This window comes from Notothenia rossii (genome assembly GCF_949606895.1).
Source record: "Notothenia rossii genome assembly, chromosome: 8".
Taxonomy (NCBI): domain Eukaryota; kingdom Metazoa; phylum Chordata; class Actinopteri; order Perciformes; family Nototheniidae; genus Notothenia; species Notothenia rossii.
In genome coordinates this window covers 35,201,751-35,217,851 of record NC_136906.1, presented here as the reverse complement: position 1 = coordinate 35,217,851, position 16,101 = coordinate 35,201,751, and the positions used below count along the sequence as shown (strand labels likewise).

General features: G+C 42.6%; 1 protein-coding gene across 1 annotated transcript; it reads left to right on the top strand.

The window, feature by feature from the left end:
• Positions 1-439: 439 nt before the first annotated feature.
• LOC307016177 (zinc finger MYM-type protein 1-like) lies at positions 440-2,573 on the top strand (the record flags this gene model as incomplete). The annotated part of the gene is made up of 2 exons (XM_079645214.1): positions 440-1,616; positions 2,023-2,573. The coding sequence occupies 2 exons, from the start codon at positions 440-442 to the stop codon at positions 2,571-2,573; spliced, it is 1,728 nt and encodes a 575-aa protein (XP_079501340.1).
• Between the last annotated feature and the right edge of the window lie 13,528 nt (positions 2,574-16,101).

The window sequence follows — 16,101 nt, the reverse complement described above, 5'->3', positions numbered from 1 at the left end:
CGGCCCTCGGCCTCGTCCTCCCTCCCCAGCGCCACCACCAGCACCCGGTGCTAGCCAAGAAGAGGCAATATCATGCAAACCACCACAGGATTACAATTTTCCTGCCAAGAAGTTGGGTGAGAACTTCACTCGTTCCTGCAAGGCCGCCTGGTTCAGAGAGTGGCCGTGGCTGGAATACATCGCGGTCAGTGATGGCATTGTGTGTGGTGTGTGCAGGTCAGCTGTCAAGCGCAAGTTGGTCGGGTCAGAACAAGCTGACAGTCCGTTTTTGAAAGATACGGGCTTTTCAAACTGGAGAAAAGCAAAGGAGAAAATCAGAGACCACGAGAAAACACGCATTCATTTAGATGCGACTCAAAGATTGGCTGCATTGAAAACTACGCCAATTAATGCGCTTTTGTCTGAGGCTGCTGCTAAAGAACAAATAACAGCCCGGAAAATGCTGGAGCTCGTTTTCAGCAGCGTGAGATTCCTGGGGCGCCAGGGACTCCCTCTGAGAGGAGCTGCAAATCGGGATGGGGTGTTGTGGCAGCTAGTGGTCGAGAGGGTACGCGCTGATCCTGACCTGCAAAACTGGATGAAGAGGAGGGACAATTGGATGTCGGGCAGCATCCAGAATGAAGTTCTGGAGCTGTTTGCCCATGACATCCAGAGGAAAATCGGAGCCAAAGCATCCGAAAGTCCTTTTTTCGGCTTAACTGCTGATGGGACCACCGACGTCAGTGGAAAAGAACAGTTCTCATGCAGTATACAATTTGCAGATGACAATCTTGAAGTCCAGAATTTCTTTCTGGGCTTTTACAACGCTCCAGACACAACCGCCGAGATGCTTTTTCTGTGCATTAAAGATGTCCTTGTTCGGCTAAATCTGCCGCTGGAGAAGCTGAAAGGCTACTGTTTTGATGGAGCCAGCAACATGTCAGGGAGGTTCAAGGGAGTGCAGGCAAGATTAAAGGAAACATGTCCTGACTCCTTGTTTGTCCACTGCGCAAACCACTCTCTGGATTTAGTGTTGCAAGAAGTGGCAAAAGAAGTGCGCCTTGTTGCCGATACACTGAACTTTGTTCGGGAAGTCACAGTTGTGATTAATGATTCAGCAAAGAGAAAAACGTTATACCAGTCTCTTTTTGGATGTGGAGAAGTGATCAACCTGCTTGCCCTGTGCCCAACTCGGTGGTGCGTCAGAGTTGTGGCACTGTCACGGTTGCTGGCATGCTATGGAGAGATGCTGCAGACATTTAGGACCTTGGAGAGTGACAGGATTGTCAAGGGGGAGACGCGTGCCAAAGTGGCAGGATTGCTCAAAAAGGGCACCACTACGCGCACAGTCTTTGGTTTGTTTGCCTGCGTTACCATGTTTACGCCATGTGAATCCGTGGCTCGGTCACTGCAAGGCACCAAAGTCACAGCCCTTGGATCAATGGAAGCTGCCAAACTTCTTTGCCAGCGACTGAACACACTCAGACAAGATGACACCTTCGCTGACCTTGTGGCCAAGACCAAACAATACACAGAGCGCTACAACTTGAAGCCTCCTCATCCAGTGCGCACCAGCAAGACCCCAGCGCGTTTTCGCCATACAGCGGAGGAGGAGGAACGGGAGTTGGAGAACGAGGGTAAATAAATAGGCCTAAATAAATAAATAAATAATGCCAACAGTATTTTAAAATTAATCATAAAGCTCATCGGTCTGTAATGTTGAAAGAATGCAACAAATACGCACACAGAGCGTGCTCTCCAGCATTTGTGGACAGATTTGATCTATCCATAGAAAACGATATCATAGTTCATAATAATGTACTACATCCATGTACGCTTATTTGCGAAATTAGCCTGCAATTAATAATTCATTACAACGGTATCAACTGACTAAATAACGTATAGGCCTACTTTCATAACAAACCATATTCATAATTTGAATTTAAATTGAAAATTTAAGGTTGACCCACCCAGCTTAAATAGGCAGCCCATATGGAAACTATTTGTTGGTTGTTGTTTAACTGTTATATTTAACTATTAAAGAATATCCAAGCCTGTGGAAGAGGGAATTGTTTGAGGCCCTGGACTTGGTGCGCACAGAGGTGGAGCGGCGCTTTGACCAGGAAGGACTCCGCGTAGCTGCAGGGCGAGAGCAGGCAGTTCTACAGGCGGCCCAAGGGAAACGAGTGGATGTGGGTTCCCTGGAACTGACTTCCTTTTCAAGAGAGCAGCTAAGCCTTGAGCTGGACATCCTGAGCGACGTGTGTAGGGGGCGAGAAGTGAAAACCATTCAGGATGTATTGGCCATTCTGCACACCTTGCAGCCCCAATCCCGCTCCATGCTGTCGGAAGCGGAGAGGCTCATAAAGCTCTGTCTGGCTCTGCCCATTTCTGTCGCGGCATCCGAGCGCTCGTTCTCGGCGTTGCGCAGGTTGAAAACGTGGCTGCGCAATACTATTAAGCAGGAGAGATTCACTCATTTGGCCATTATGAATGCGCATAGCGACCTTCTCGATGAATGCGATGTCTCGACCCTGCTTAAAGAATTTATCAGCAGAACAACGGAGAGAAGGTCTACTTTTGGAACAGTTTAAAAGCCCTTACGAGCGCAAAGTAAACCGTTATTTTTCTGAATGTTCCATTAGGCCTATGTTCGTAAAGGCTGTATTATTCTGTGGATTTTCTGAATGCTGTAGGCCTATGTTATCGCCTATTAGGCTACAGTATGTTCCTTAATAAAGGCTTGATTAATTCATTAATTCATTTTGTTTCATACATTTTCGTAACAATTAAGATGCTGCGTGTGTTTATGTAGCCTATATCTGTTATGTATAGGCCTAGGCTATTAGGCCTACGTGTCGAGTTCGTTAATCATTGATAGTGTGAGTTTCCCCCCCGACCCTCCCAGCAAAAATCCCGCACCCCCCCCCCCCCCAGAAAATAGTTCCGACGTCCCTGTGCTCAAGGCATGTTTCTCCCCTGCAGGCTTCAATATTGCTCTCGCGCGAGTGCCGTTTTAGTGCTCGCGAAAATAATATATGTCCGCGGCTGCTTGACTTGTGCTCGCGTGGATCTCATATGCCCTCGCGATTTATGACAGAGATTTGCCGCAATAAAGATCCCTCCGCTACGCTTTGGGATCCTGATCTGCCGACGAGGCTCCATTAAAATATAAATATTTTTAGTCAATTACTGAGTTTAGGCACGTTAATAACGTTTTAATGAAGTTGAATACAGTATATTCATATTTGTCAGTGATGTCATGTCAACTGTGTGTGTGTGTGTGTGTGTGTGTGTGTGTGTGTGTGTGTGTGTGTGTGTGTGTGTGTGTGTGTGTGTGTGTGTGTGTGTGTGTGTGTGTGTGTGTGTGTGTGTGTGTGCGTGCGTGCGTGTGTGTGTGTGTGTGTGTGTGTGTGTGTGTGGGTGTGTGTGTAGAGGTGTGTGTGTAGAGGTGTGTGTGGTTAAAACACTTTCATGAAGTGAAGGAGGTTTTCCTTCTATAAAACAGCTGTGGGCAGCAGTGAGTGTCACGGACATGAATGCATAGATCAAGGCAGACTGGTGCACACTCTCCTGTCCTGCCAACACTGGCAGGACAGTAGGCGACACGCCCGTTCTAAGCCGTGTCCCTCACTCCTCACATCACAAGCTGCATCAAAGTGTATTATGTTGTTACATCGTTTCAGATGTTATGTTTCAGTTGTGCTTGATGCAAACTTGTCGAAATTCGCCGTTTTGAATCTAAAATAGGTCGTTTGTGTGATTCATGTAGATCTGCAATCAAAAATATTTTTGGGGTATGGGGGGGTCTGGGACCCGGAGTAATCTGCGGCCGTGAGCTGTTATGTGCCATCATGACACGCATGGTGTTCTTTTTTTATATATTATAATGAAGTGCGAGCTGTGTGCTCGAATCTTCCTGCCTGTCGGCTCTGCTCATGGATGTATAATAAGGCTCTGCTGCTCCGAGATGATGGTCTAGCTTCAGCAGCTACATTACCTACTACGGGTGCGTTCGTTAATATTAACTGCGCGTCCGGAGTCACCGTGGCACAGACTGGACCGCTGGTGAACAGCTGTTAGAACGGGCCGTTCAGGTGTTCATAGCAGAGCTCCCTGTTGGAGCGGCAGAGCGTGATGTGAACTGAAAAGTTTTTCTGTGGCAATATTATTTAAGGAATCGTTGAGCTAGCTAGCTAGCATATATTGTCACTATCTGCTAACGTTAGCTTTAGCCTTCTATTTCTAATAGTTTTTTTCATAGGCTATAAACAGAGGTGGTATATATATATATATTGTACTTGAGTAAAAGTAGAAGCACTCAGATCTTGTACTAGAATAAAAGTAGAAGTACTCAGATCTTGTACTTGAGTAAAAGTAGAAGTACTCAGGTCTTGTACTTGAGTAAAAGTAGAAGCACTCAGGTCTTGTACTTGAGTAAAAGTAGAAGCACTCAGGTCTTGTACTTGAGTAAAAGTAGAAGCACTCAGGTCATGTACTTGAGTAAAAGTAGAAGCACACAGATCTTGTACTTGAGTAAAAGTAGAAGTACTCAGATCTTGTTCTTGATTAAAAGTAGAAGTACTCAGATCTTGTACTTGAGGAAAAGTAGAAGTACCAGAGTGTAGGAATACTCTGTTACAGTAAAAGTTCTGCATTCAAAATGTTCCTCAAGTGAAAGTAGAAAATTATTCTCATCAAAATATAGTGAAAGTAGCGACAGTAAAAGTAGTCATTGTGCAGATTGGTCCATTTCAGAATAATAGATATGATATGTTTTATAATGATTGATCATGAAAGTGTTCTCAAAGCTGGTAAAGGTGCAGCTAGTTTGAATGACTTTGTATACTGCAGGGTAGCTTGTGGATTTACTCCAGGTGGAACTAAATTCTGATTTAACACTTGATTATATTTCACATCATTGATCCACATCTGTAAAGTAACTAAAGGTATTACATACATGGAGTGGAGTAGAAGTACACCATGTACCTCTGAACTGTAGTGGAGTAGAAGAACAAAGTAGCAAAACATTGACATACTTAAATAAAGTATCTCAAAATTGTGCCCAAGTATACTGGTTGAGTTTATGAACTTAGTTACTTTACACCATGTGGCTATAAAGATAGAAAGACTAAGCCTTGCACAGAGGCATGAAAATACATTTTCAAAATTCTCAACAGTGCTGCCAAAATTATAAACTGACTGCTACACAATTTAAAATAAATGCTTTTATATATTTCTATTAGATGTGACTCTTTGGCGTTTCTGTTAACACTGCTGCTTTAGTGGTTCTGCTCAAATCCTCTGTTATTCCTCATTTTAAAGCCGATATTCCGTGGGGTGGGGGAGCCGGGGGCTCGGATCCTTGTCACCTTTTTCATACCTGATGAGTTTGCATCCCTGTATGTTAAAAAGCCCCAGTCACCTTAATTCATGTAATAAAAACATCTCAGGTCAGTAACACTCAAAGCTAAATGTGCAATACCATGTTCAGCTCTTACTATTTATAATGTTATTGTTGTTACATCCGAAGATGTACAAATTGGAATCATTTCTTAACTTGCAGTAGGCTATTTTTTACAATGTGTGTTGGAAGGATTTATTAAATTACTATGAATTTTGTCATTGTTGAAGGCTTTTAGAGAAGGATGAACTATAAGCCTGAATTACATAACATTTTATACCTAAAAACATAAAAGCCACAATAAATAAATCACAATTATTGTAGTTATTTTGACCTCCCGTATTGCTTTCAACCCACCAGCTTTGATGGTGTTGTTACGTCACTAACTGTAAGCTTGTCACATACAGTCTATGGTCACTCAGAGTAACCTACAGTTAATTTAGCTGCTAGAGAAGAAAGATCAGGGGGGGAGGGGGGAGAGAGCTGCCGTTTCATTCACACTGTTTAAAAAACGGTAACAACGGAATATTTTTCTTAGCGGATGCATGTCAATTTATATCAATACATAAAACTATTTTTTAAATCAATAAAAACATTTTCTAAATCCATAAAAGCATTTAAATTAATATTGGGAGTCATGTCGTTACTTTGTTGAGAATGTGGTCATGTAATAAGCGGGATAATTTGCAGCGACTTGTTCCTTATGGGGAAAAAAACCCGTCATGCAGACCAAGATCCCTCCGCTGCGCGTTGGGATCCTGATCTGCCGACGAGGCTCCATTAAAATATAAATATTTTTAGTGAATTACTGAGTTTAGGCACGTTAATAACGTTTTAATGAAGTTGAATACAGTATATTCATATGTGTCAGTGATTTCATGTCAATTCGGCAAACATAAACATAAATGATCGTGGTGAAGATGATGATTAAATTAGGATTAAAAATCGAGAGCCGGGCTGCATTTCCTCCCGTACGTTTTTTTCGACTAAACAACATTATTTTGTTAAATAACAACATGCTGATGTTTTGTAAATGATTACATGTCTCTTATTTAGCACAGAGTATGATATCCGTGACATATGGATCTTAACAAAGTTCCGCTGTACATCCAGCATACTGTATCTGACTTTATTTCACATGAGCTCCAGTGTGGAACCCCACTGCACCCCCTGGTGGATCAATGATCCATTGCAGCTGGCTTCATTATAATTACATTTATCTATCACGGGGGCGGTCTCAAGTCAAGCTGGAGGTTTTCCCTTGAGCGAGGGCAGATCACGTACCAATCACGGCCCTCGCGTTTCAAACTGTCTGAAATGAATCACTACATCTGTAGTTGTAATTCAATGTAGGCTGCCTGCCCGCGAAATATATTATAAATATTGACATAGTACTACAACAAAGCTTTAAACGAGGTAAGTTACAAATGTATGTTCTCAATCGTCAAGTGTGGGATTCAATATTACATTAGTTTAGATTCGATTTTTACTATAATAATAATAATAATAATAATAATAATAATAATAATAATAATAATAATAATAATAATAATAATAATAATATGCTGTGTATGATATAAACCGTATTGATACAATGAGCGACATCTAGTGACGGATTGTGGAACATTGATTCGATTTTTTGGTACCACTTTAAAATAAGACTACCCTTATAAAAGTTTCATAAATAATTAGGTTATTTATTAAGTTGTAAACACTTTATTAATCATTAAGAACCATTTATAAACCAGTTCTAACATAGTTTTCATACGTCAACATAGGCTCACTATTTGGCAAGATTACTAAGCCTTATATTGGCTAGCTTACTTCGTCTTCTTCATCAGCCAGCATCCTTGGTATCTGTTGTTCAGTGAGTTTATTCCCCCCCTTCAATCAATCAATCAATCAATGTTTATTTATATAGCCCAATATCACAAATGTTACATTTGTCTCAGTGGACTTCACAGTTTGTACAGAATATCAGTATGACAATACGACACCCTCTGTCCTTAGACCCCTTCCATCTTGATGTTTCTTGGCATCTCCTTATGACCATTTATTTATGAGTTACTAACATTTATAACTGCCAAAAGGGAGCCTTATTGTAAAGTGTAAAACATATTCCCATTTATTAATGAGTTACTAACATTTCTAATACGGCTTAGCAGTACAGATAAATGTGGGCTCACTATTTGGCAAGCAACCGGTCACAGTTGCCCTGTTTATCTCAAATCTTATAAAAGCTTATTAATGATTTATAAGTTTTCACAACTTAATTAATAAATGAATTACAAACTATTCGTAAACCCTTTATAAGGGTAGTCTTATTGTAAAGTGGTACCAATTTTTCTCATGGCAGTTTGACTCTAGAGACAAACCAGGGGGCTTTGCTTTTAATCTGTGTCTGTCCATTTGGTGTAGTATTTTATCCAATATTACATTTGGTTTATATATTAGTCCCTTTCTTATGAAATGCCAGGTTTTAGGCCTTGGTTTGAACATTCAATTCTGAAAATAAAAAATTGACCATTTAATGATGATTAATGATTCCTTTTTCTTTAATCCTGACGTGACTAGTGTAGATAGTAATTTAGTAAGTAAATCTGTATAGGAAGACGAGTTAAGGGATAGAGGAGAAAAGGTTATGGTATAATTACAGAGCCTGTCAATTTATGAATAGGAGGAAATCAAAGTTAGTCTAACCAAAGTGCAGCCATCTAATAATGTACTATCTGTTATTAAAGATCAGAGGAAAAGAACAGAATGAGAGGGGTAAATCCAGAATAAAGAAGCAAAGAGATTGTAGAGCAGTGAGAAGGAAAGGAAGAAAGAGAAGACACGTTTAAGTCATGATGGATATCCGAAAGTGGTTGTCCAACAAGAAGGCTGGTAGTTCTGGCAGCAGCAAAGATATTGTGGAGGCCGAGCTTCCACAGAGGGATTTAGTTCAGAGCGAGTTAACTCCACCAGCCAGAGAAGATGTCCCGGCGGCGGCCAGAGCATCTTGTTCCACAGTAAGCACTAGAATGGCTCAACAGCCGCCTCCAGCTCCACCTTTTAATGCCACTGCGCCTGACGATCTTGGGACAGAGGGGCCAGCCCAGGTTATCCTGCAGTCCTACCCTGTCTGAATAATTAATGGCCAAAAACGCTTTACCAAGAATTGGTTTAATGGAAGAAAGTGGCTGGAATATTCAGTTGTGGCTGATGCTGCATTTTGCTTTCCATGTAGAAAATTTAACATAGGGTGTGGTGCTAATGCAGACAAAGCCTTCACACAAACCGGCTTCTGTAATTGGAAATGTGCAACTGATAGCACCAAAGGTTTTTCAAGACATGCATCCAGCAAGGAACATTTGAAATGCAACGCTCTCTGGATCGAATATGGTGCTCGTAGTGCTACAGGATCTGAGGTCTCCACGCTTGTTAATGAGGGGCAACTGGCAAGAAATCGCCAATATTTAAGTGCGATCGTGGACATCATTGAGTTCCTTGTGTCACACCAGCAACCGCTCAGGGGGACGTTGGATGCTGTGGAGTCAAGAGATGACGTGGAAAGTGGACTGTTTTTGTCTATGATGGAATATACACTGAGGAAAGACCCGGCCTTAGCAAAGCCATTCAGCACTATTCCGAAAAATGCCACATACACATCACATGACATTCAAAACGAAATAATAGGGCTCATGATTGAAATAGTGACCAGTGAAATAGTTGAAGAAATAGGTTGTGAAAATGTGTCAATCGTGGTCCGTTATCTAAATAAGAACAATGATATTCGTGAGAGACTGCTGGTAATGGCCACTACGAAGCATTGTGAGGCCCTAAGTCTGACAGACCTTGTCATTTCTGAGCTAAGAAAGGCAGGCTTAACAACAGACAAAATCCTCAGCCAGTGCTATGATGGTGCAAGTGTGATGTCAGGGAAAAGAGGAGGCGTACAGAAAATACTGCAGGAGAAAGTTGAGAGAGAGGTCCCATATGTGCATTGCTTCAATCACCAATTACATCTGGTGGTTATTCATGCCATGTCCTCAGAGAACACTCTGCAAATCTTTTTTGATGTGTGTGACATGCTTTATCGGTTTCTGAAAAAACCAACCGTGTTCGCAGTGTACACAGGACAACGCCTAAAAAGGTTATTGGACCAAAGGTGGACCGGTCACCTAGGTACCGTGTCAGTCATAGTCAACAGTTATGACGCTGTCGAGCAGTTCCTTGCGGAGATTGAAAGCGGTGGCCTTCCCACCCAACTAAGAGTAGAGGCAGCAGGTCTCCTAAAAGCAGTTCAAGAGCCCCACTTCAAATTTACTGCGGTTATGGTCCACAAAATCCTCGCCCTTCTGGACCCTCCTAACAAAGTCTTGCAGGATAAAAAAACAGACCTCTACACTGGAGTGAAGGTTGTTAAAAGTGCGTTGGATTGTGTGGAGCATCTCAGGAGTGACTCAGAGTTCAAAGCCATTTGGGCACAGTGTTCCACTGGCAGCTCAGCTGATGCATCAGAACCAGCAGCTCCTCCACCAATGAAGAGAGTTCGCCAAGTCCCTACACACCTGAAGCAGTACGTGGTGGAGAGTACTATAGGTCAGCAGGACATAGGAAGTGAGACAGAGTGCAAGCGGCTCTTCTTCAGCACATTGGACAGTGTCATTGGGGAAATTAACAGGAGATTTTCTGAACGAAACAGCCAGCTGGTCGAGGCGCTTTGTGCCCTTGACCCAGAAAATCCTCACTTTTTGGATGTGCAGAAGGTGACACCGCTGCTTGAGCTCACGAAAACCACTTTGGTGGAATCTGAGTTTGCTGTAGCTCAAAACCTTTTGCAGTCTGAAATGGCCCGCTCTACTGAGAATGTGTGGACCCCCACTTCCATCCTGCAGCGCTTCTCCAGGCCTCTTGCCGCTATGCCAACCGTGCTTACCGCACTGAAACATGGAGTGACTTTTGGGGCATGTCTTCAGTCAGCACAGACGAAGCATGCTGCACCCAAGAAAAGCCTGCATGATACAATTGGCGTGTGAGGCCGATCTCACAAAACAATCTAGGGAAAAAGACTGGAAGGAGCGCTTATTCAGAAAGTTCAATAAGCAAACAAGGAGGCTGCAACTTTACTGAAATAAGGTAAGATACAATTCTGCAGATTTATCTTGTTAAAAAAATGTGTCAATTAATTACATTGCCAGTATTTTTCGTTGTTATGTGACGACCCCTACTTTACCTGTTGTGTGTGTGTATGTCCCTTTAATGTCCAGCACTGATTGAGGGCACCTGGCTGTCGGTACGGTCATGAGGAGTGAAAGGCCCGAGCCAGAGACTGGCTTGCTCTCTCTGTTGGAGGATCTGTTTTGGAGAGCAGCTACCTCACTTATGATTTTGTTTCCCTTCACCTTAGTTTGGCATTCAACACTTTGCACGACCACACCATGTTCACACACCCACACATACACTACTGATCTTACTGATTAACACAGCCCATTGTGGTAGCTCTGTTTAGTTTAATGATAATAATAAATATCTTTCCTCACACTTTCCGCGCCCGTTCCACATTTTTGTTATGGCCAAGAGCCAGGCCGTGACAGTTGTGAAAAAACAGTTGCCCCTTCTGATTTTTTAACAGCCCCCTCAGTCATTTCATCCTGGAGCCTGGCCTGGTCCTCGGCCAAGTGATATATATCTTTTGCTCTCTTCACAATAAATAGTTAAACTTAGAAGTTGTCTGTCTTTTCTGGAATTCTGAACCCAACATTTACAAAATACTGAATCATGTAAAGGCTTCTCTGTCCACTCTTTGTTATAAATGTATTATTCCAGACTCATAAACGTCTTTACCAAACACAATGTCTTGAGTAAAATTCCAATTGGATTTATACCAAAACACCTCACTTCAGATCATATTTACACACTATGAAGGTAGATATGGTGCAAAATGCAAGAGCTTGTAAAACCGGATGTGAGCACTTAAAATGGGAGAACTTGCAGAAAATAAACCTGAGTTTGTGTGCATACATTTACACTTGTATAAAATATCCACGTATCTGTGAACCACGTTTTTTTAGCTTGTAGGAAAAAAATGAACTTAGTGATGAAATGTTTACTTACAGAAAAATAAATATTTTTAAAATATATTTTCCTTTACAACTGCAAATTGGTTATTACAACCTCTCAAATCAGCCATTACAACTTCATGAATCTGCTCTGTGGCAGTATAAATAGACGAATCTGCGGCCTTGACTTTTGCTACACTTCTTGCGATGAATGTGTTGCTAAAGTAATTTTCACCTGTAGATGTGGGGGGAGGGAGGGAGGAAGGTTGGAGCAAAGGGGCGGAGCTATGCGTTTAGAACGAGGAGGCGCAAACTCGGGTCAGTCACACACATTCACAGATAGTCAGGTTGAGTCGGATGACTGCGGGGCCCCGCATATGCCCCTTTCACACCAATGCGATTTATAATTCGAAAATGATAAAAGTTTGTTTTCCACAGACACAAATGCATATTAAAGCTCTCAATAATAAAACATATCACATTATTGTGGTCACACATCCCAGGGGTGCCACATACCACACACTCCCCCACAAACAAAAGTGGCTCCTGACGCTTTTTAAACAGTTCAACTCCCTTGGTCATATACACTCTCAACCATATACAAAACATTTAACCCTTGTGGGATACCCAACAACTCTGAATACTAGAAACCTTAGGCACCCATGTGTGAGTGTCTATTAACCATTCAATAACAGTAAATAGGATATGTGTATGGTAGGTATGTGGGAGGAATGATGGGTGTGTATTGAAATGAGTGAAAATATGGCTGTGAGTGTAGACTGTGGGCTGTGTCCCTATGGTATTTATCATGACACGTGGCTGGTAGGTCGGTTGACCTAGGGATGTGTATGTGAGCATCTGGCCAAGGCGTCGGTCTCTGGTAGATCTTCTTTGTGCAGGCTGAGTCTCTTGGACATCTCTTTCTTGGTCATCAGACTGACACAGAACTTGCTCATTGTAAGGCTGAGGCTCACCAGCGCTTGGCACTTGTTCATCTTGTCTCTCTTGTTCTTCCTCAATAACACTTTCAGATTCAGGCTCACTGTTTCCTCAACACAAACTTCTATCTGCTCAGGCGGGTTTTGTGTCTCACAGCTAACCCTTAGATGAGGCCTGGCTTGTTAATTTCTTGGCATACATAGCCAATACCGTGGAGCTTCATCTTCATCTGATTCACTTGTGTCATCATCATGTCTTTGTTCAATCGTGTTTGATGGTCTTGTTGTCTTGACGTTTCTCTTTTGTGGTTTGGCTGGTGCGTTTGTGACAACTGGCTCTCCAGGTAAGTCGTTTACTTAGAGCAACAAGTTTCTATGGAGAGTGCGGATGCGACCTCCCCCTGTCTCTGGGCTCACCTTATAGACGTGGTTATCAGCAAGTTGTTCTCTGATGACGTAGATTGTCTTTTCCCAATAGGGCTTTAACTTGAAAGGACCTCCTCGTTCAGTGAGATTACGGACAAGGACCCTATCTCCTGGCTGAAGAGTCACACCTCTGTTTTTCTGTCATAATAATGTTTGCCTTTAGCACTCGACTGCTGGCTGTTGGTGCTAGCTATCTTATATGCTTCGATCATTTTCTCCTCCCAATTTTCTGCGTAACTTCTGTCTGTGCTTGGTTCGTCTTCTTCTACCAACCCGAAAAGTAGGTCAACAGGAAGTCGTGAGTGACAACCAGAGATGGAGTATTCGAGTGCCGATTTTTGGGACTCGCGACCCAACTCGGACTCGCGTACTGATTGACGCGGACTCGACGTGGACTCGACGCGGACTCGACGCGGACTCGACGCGGACTCGACGCGGACTCGTGAATTCTCGCGCACGATGACTCTGAATTGGACTCGAGCAAGTTTTGTCTCGAGTCAGATGTACTCTGTCCTAGCGTGTGCACCTGCCAGGCGAGTTCACTTACTGGGCCCCGCTATTCCAGTCTAAAGATGTCTAGAGACACACCCCGCATCGTGCTGTATGCTTTCACACATTCTGCTTCCACATTGGAAAAAGCAGCGCAAAATGCTCGTTATGCGGAAACAATATTGAAGCGAAGGCTCTATAACACATTACTCTAAGTATCAAGTTCAGACATATAGGCTGTCTTGAACACTATCATCAGAGTAACGTGATCTGATCAATAAATAAAGATTCAGCTGATAACACGAAAGCACATGGCTACTTAACATGAAGAATGTCGTCATTTTGCATGCTAATTAGCCATGTGCTTTCTGGGGCTTAATCTTTATTTATATAATTCAAACATTCACTATAATAATTGTAGCGTCCCCAGCTGAATGACGGTCAGACTCTCCAACTGATGGTGTCTGTTTATTGCACACCCTTGCTTTTATACAATCATTACCAACGTAATAACCCTTATCAGCCAGGTACTAAAAACCGAATGCAACTATTTAGTATATGTTAATTTTATTCGTCATCTATCCATCATTATACATGTGTGTTTACACTGCTCCGTTGTCCATTGACTTCCGGTAAAAGTTCCTTCAAAATAGGAGTCCCGATCTTATTACTATCAAAATAAAAGTGCAAAACGAAAACTTTACCATAAGAAAAAATATTGGCATACAAATATAATCACTTCTCTAAAAAGGTAACTCATTTGAAATATAGTTAGACATATTAAAGGTCATTTACAATAATACAAATAATAATAATAATAATAATAATAATAATATTAATAAGCTTTATATTTGTATAGCACATTGTATACAATAATTGTAGCCAAACTCGCTTCACAGCAGTTCAATAGACAGATTAGTATAACATGACAGGATAAAAGCAATGTAGAGGAGCAGCTACATTTCAGCAAATACATCCACTAAGATTAATACATGAAGACTTGTGTCTCTGACTTGACTTGGACTCTTCTTGGGTGACTCGGACTTGGACTTGGACTCGGAATCGAACACAGGTAATGATGACTCGGACTCGACTCGGACACTCCTTGGGTGACTCGGACTTGGACTCGACTCCGACTCTCCCTAGGTGACTCGGACTTGGACTCGGACTCGAAAAGTGGGGACTTGAGAGTGACTTGGACTCGTGAATTGTTGACTTGACTAGAATACTGGTGACAACCATCCAACAGATAGTGTGGGGAGTAACCCGTCGACTCGTGCTTGTTACAGTTGTATGCATGAACGACATGATGCAGATGATCTTTCCAGCTCTCTCTCTCTTTCTCGCCCAGTGTTCGGAGCACTTGCAACAGGGTTCGATTAAACCTCTCAGCAAGGTTTCCTTGAGGGTGGTATGGGGAGGTCCTGGAATGGCTAACACCAGAGAACTGTTTGAGGGCTCTGAAAAGCTCATTTTCAAACTCCCTTCCCTGATCATGGTGGAGTTTAGCTGGATATCCAAACCGAGGGACAAAGTCATTGAATATTTTGTCAGCACCCGTCTTGCCTGCCTTGTTTCTTGTGTGGTATGCTTGGACAAACCTGGTGAAGTGGTCGACAACCACCAGAATGTACTTGTACCCTCCACGGCTGGTCTCAAGGTGGAGAAAGTCAATACAGTTCAAGAGGTGAGCTTGATGTTAGACTCCCCATGGGCGCTCTGTCATGTAAAGCTGGCTTCTTCCGCTTTATAAAAATGACATTTCCTGCTTATGTAATCTTCAATATCCCTTTTCATAAAAGTCCAATAAAATATTTCTCTTGCAAGACTCAAGACTCTCTCTATACCAACATGTCCCATATTGTCGTGCAGGTGAGTAGGTAGTCGGCAAGACTAGCTGTTTGCGACCAAGCGTCTTCCTATACAGGAGGCCATTTTCCAAATACAGCCTGCTCCACTCTTGAGATTTTTTTGGTCGATTTGTCCAAAGTCCTGCATATTTCTTCAGTCATTTCTGTGTTGTTCTCTTTTAATTGCAATATTTTCCCAATGGCAGGATCTTTCCGTTGCTCGATTACCAGTTCATTGTGGTCGATTACTGGAAAAGGTTCCGTGTTTGTTGTTGAGATGAGATGTTCAGTGCTGCCACCAATGCAACTTCTCCTTTTTGGGCTGTCCTGCTACCTTCCCAGGTGGAACAAACTGCTTCTTCTGACAGTTTATCCGTAGGTGTTAATGTCAAGGGGGCAACAAGAAAGAGTATCTGCGTTGACGTTGAGTCTGCCTGGCTTGTACCTTATTTCAAAGTGGAAGTCTGCAAGCTGCCCTACCCAGTGATGACCCACTGCGTTGAGCTTAGCAGTGCTCATCATGTAAGTCAAGGGATTGTTGTCAGTATAGACAATGAAATGTTGGGCATATAACAGGTAGTCTATAAACTTATCACATACAGCCCATACCAAGGCCAGGAACTCAAGCTTTCCACTGCGGAGATGGTAACTCTGTTCGGCTGGTGTCAGTGTGCGGGACCCATAGCCAATCACTCTCATCTTTCCATTCTGGTTCTGGTAAAGAACAGCTCCAAGACCTAGGTGAGAGGCATCTGTGTGGAGTGTGAAAGGACTTTCGAAGTCTGGATACGCCAACACTGGTGGGTTGGTTAGGATGTGAATGAGACGTTCAAGGATCTGCTGGTGCTCTCTGTTCCACTCTACTGGGGTGCGTGAAGGCAGTTGAGGGCCCTTTGTTTTACCCTTGGTCGGCTTGGTTTGGGGTGAGTCAGACTTTATCTGGAGCAGCGTGTATAGTGGTCTTGCTATTC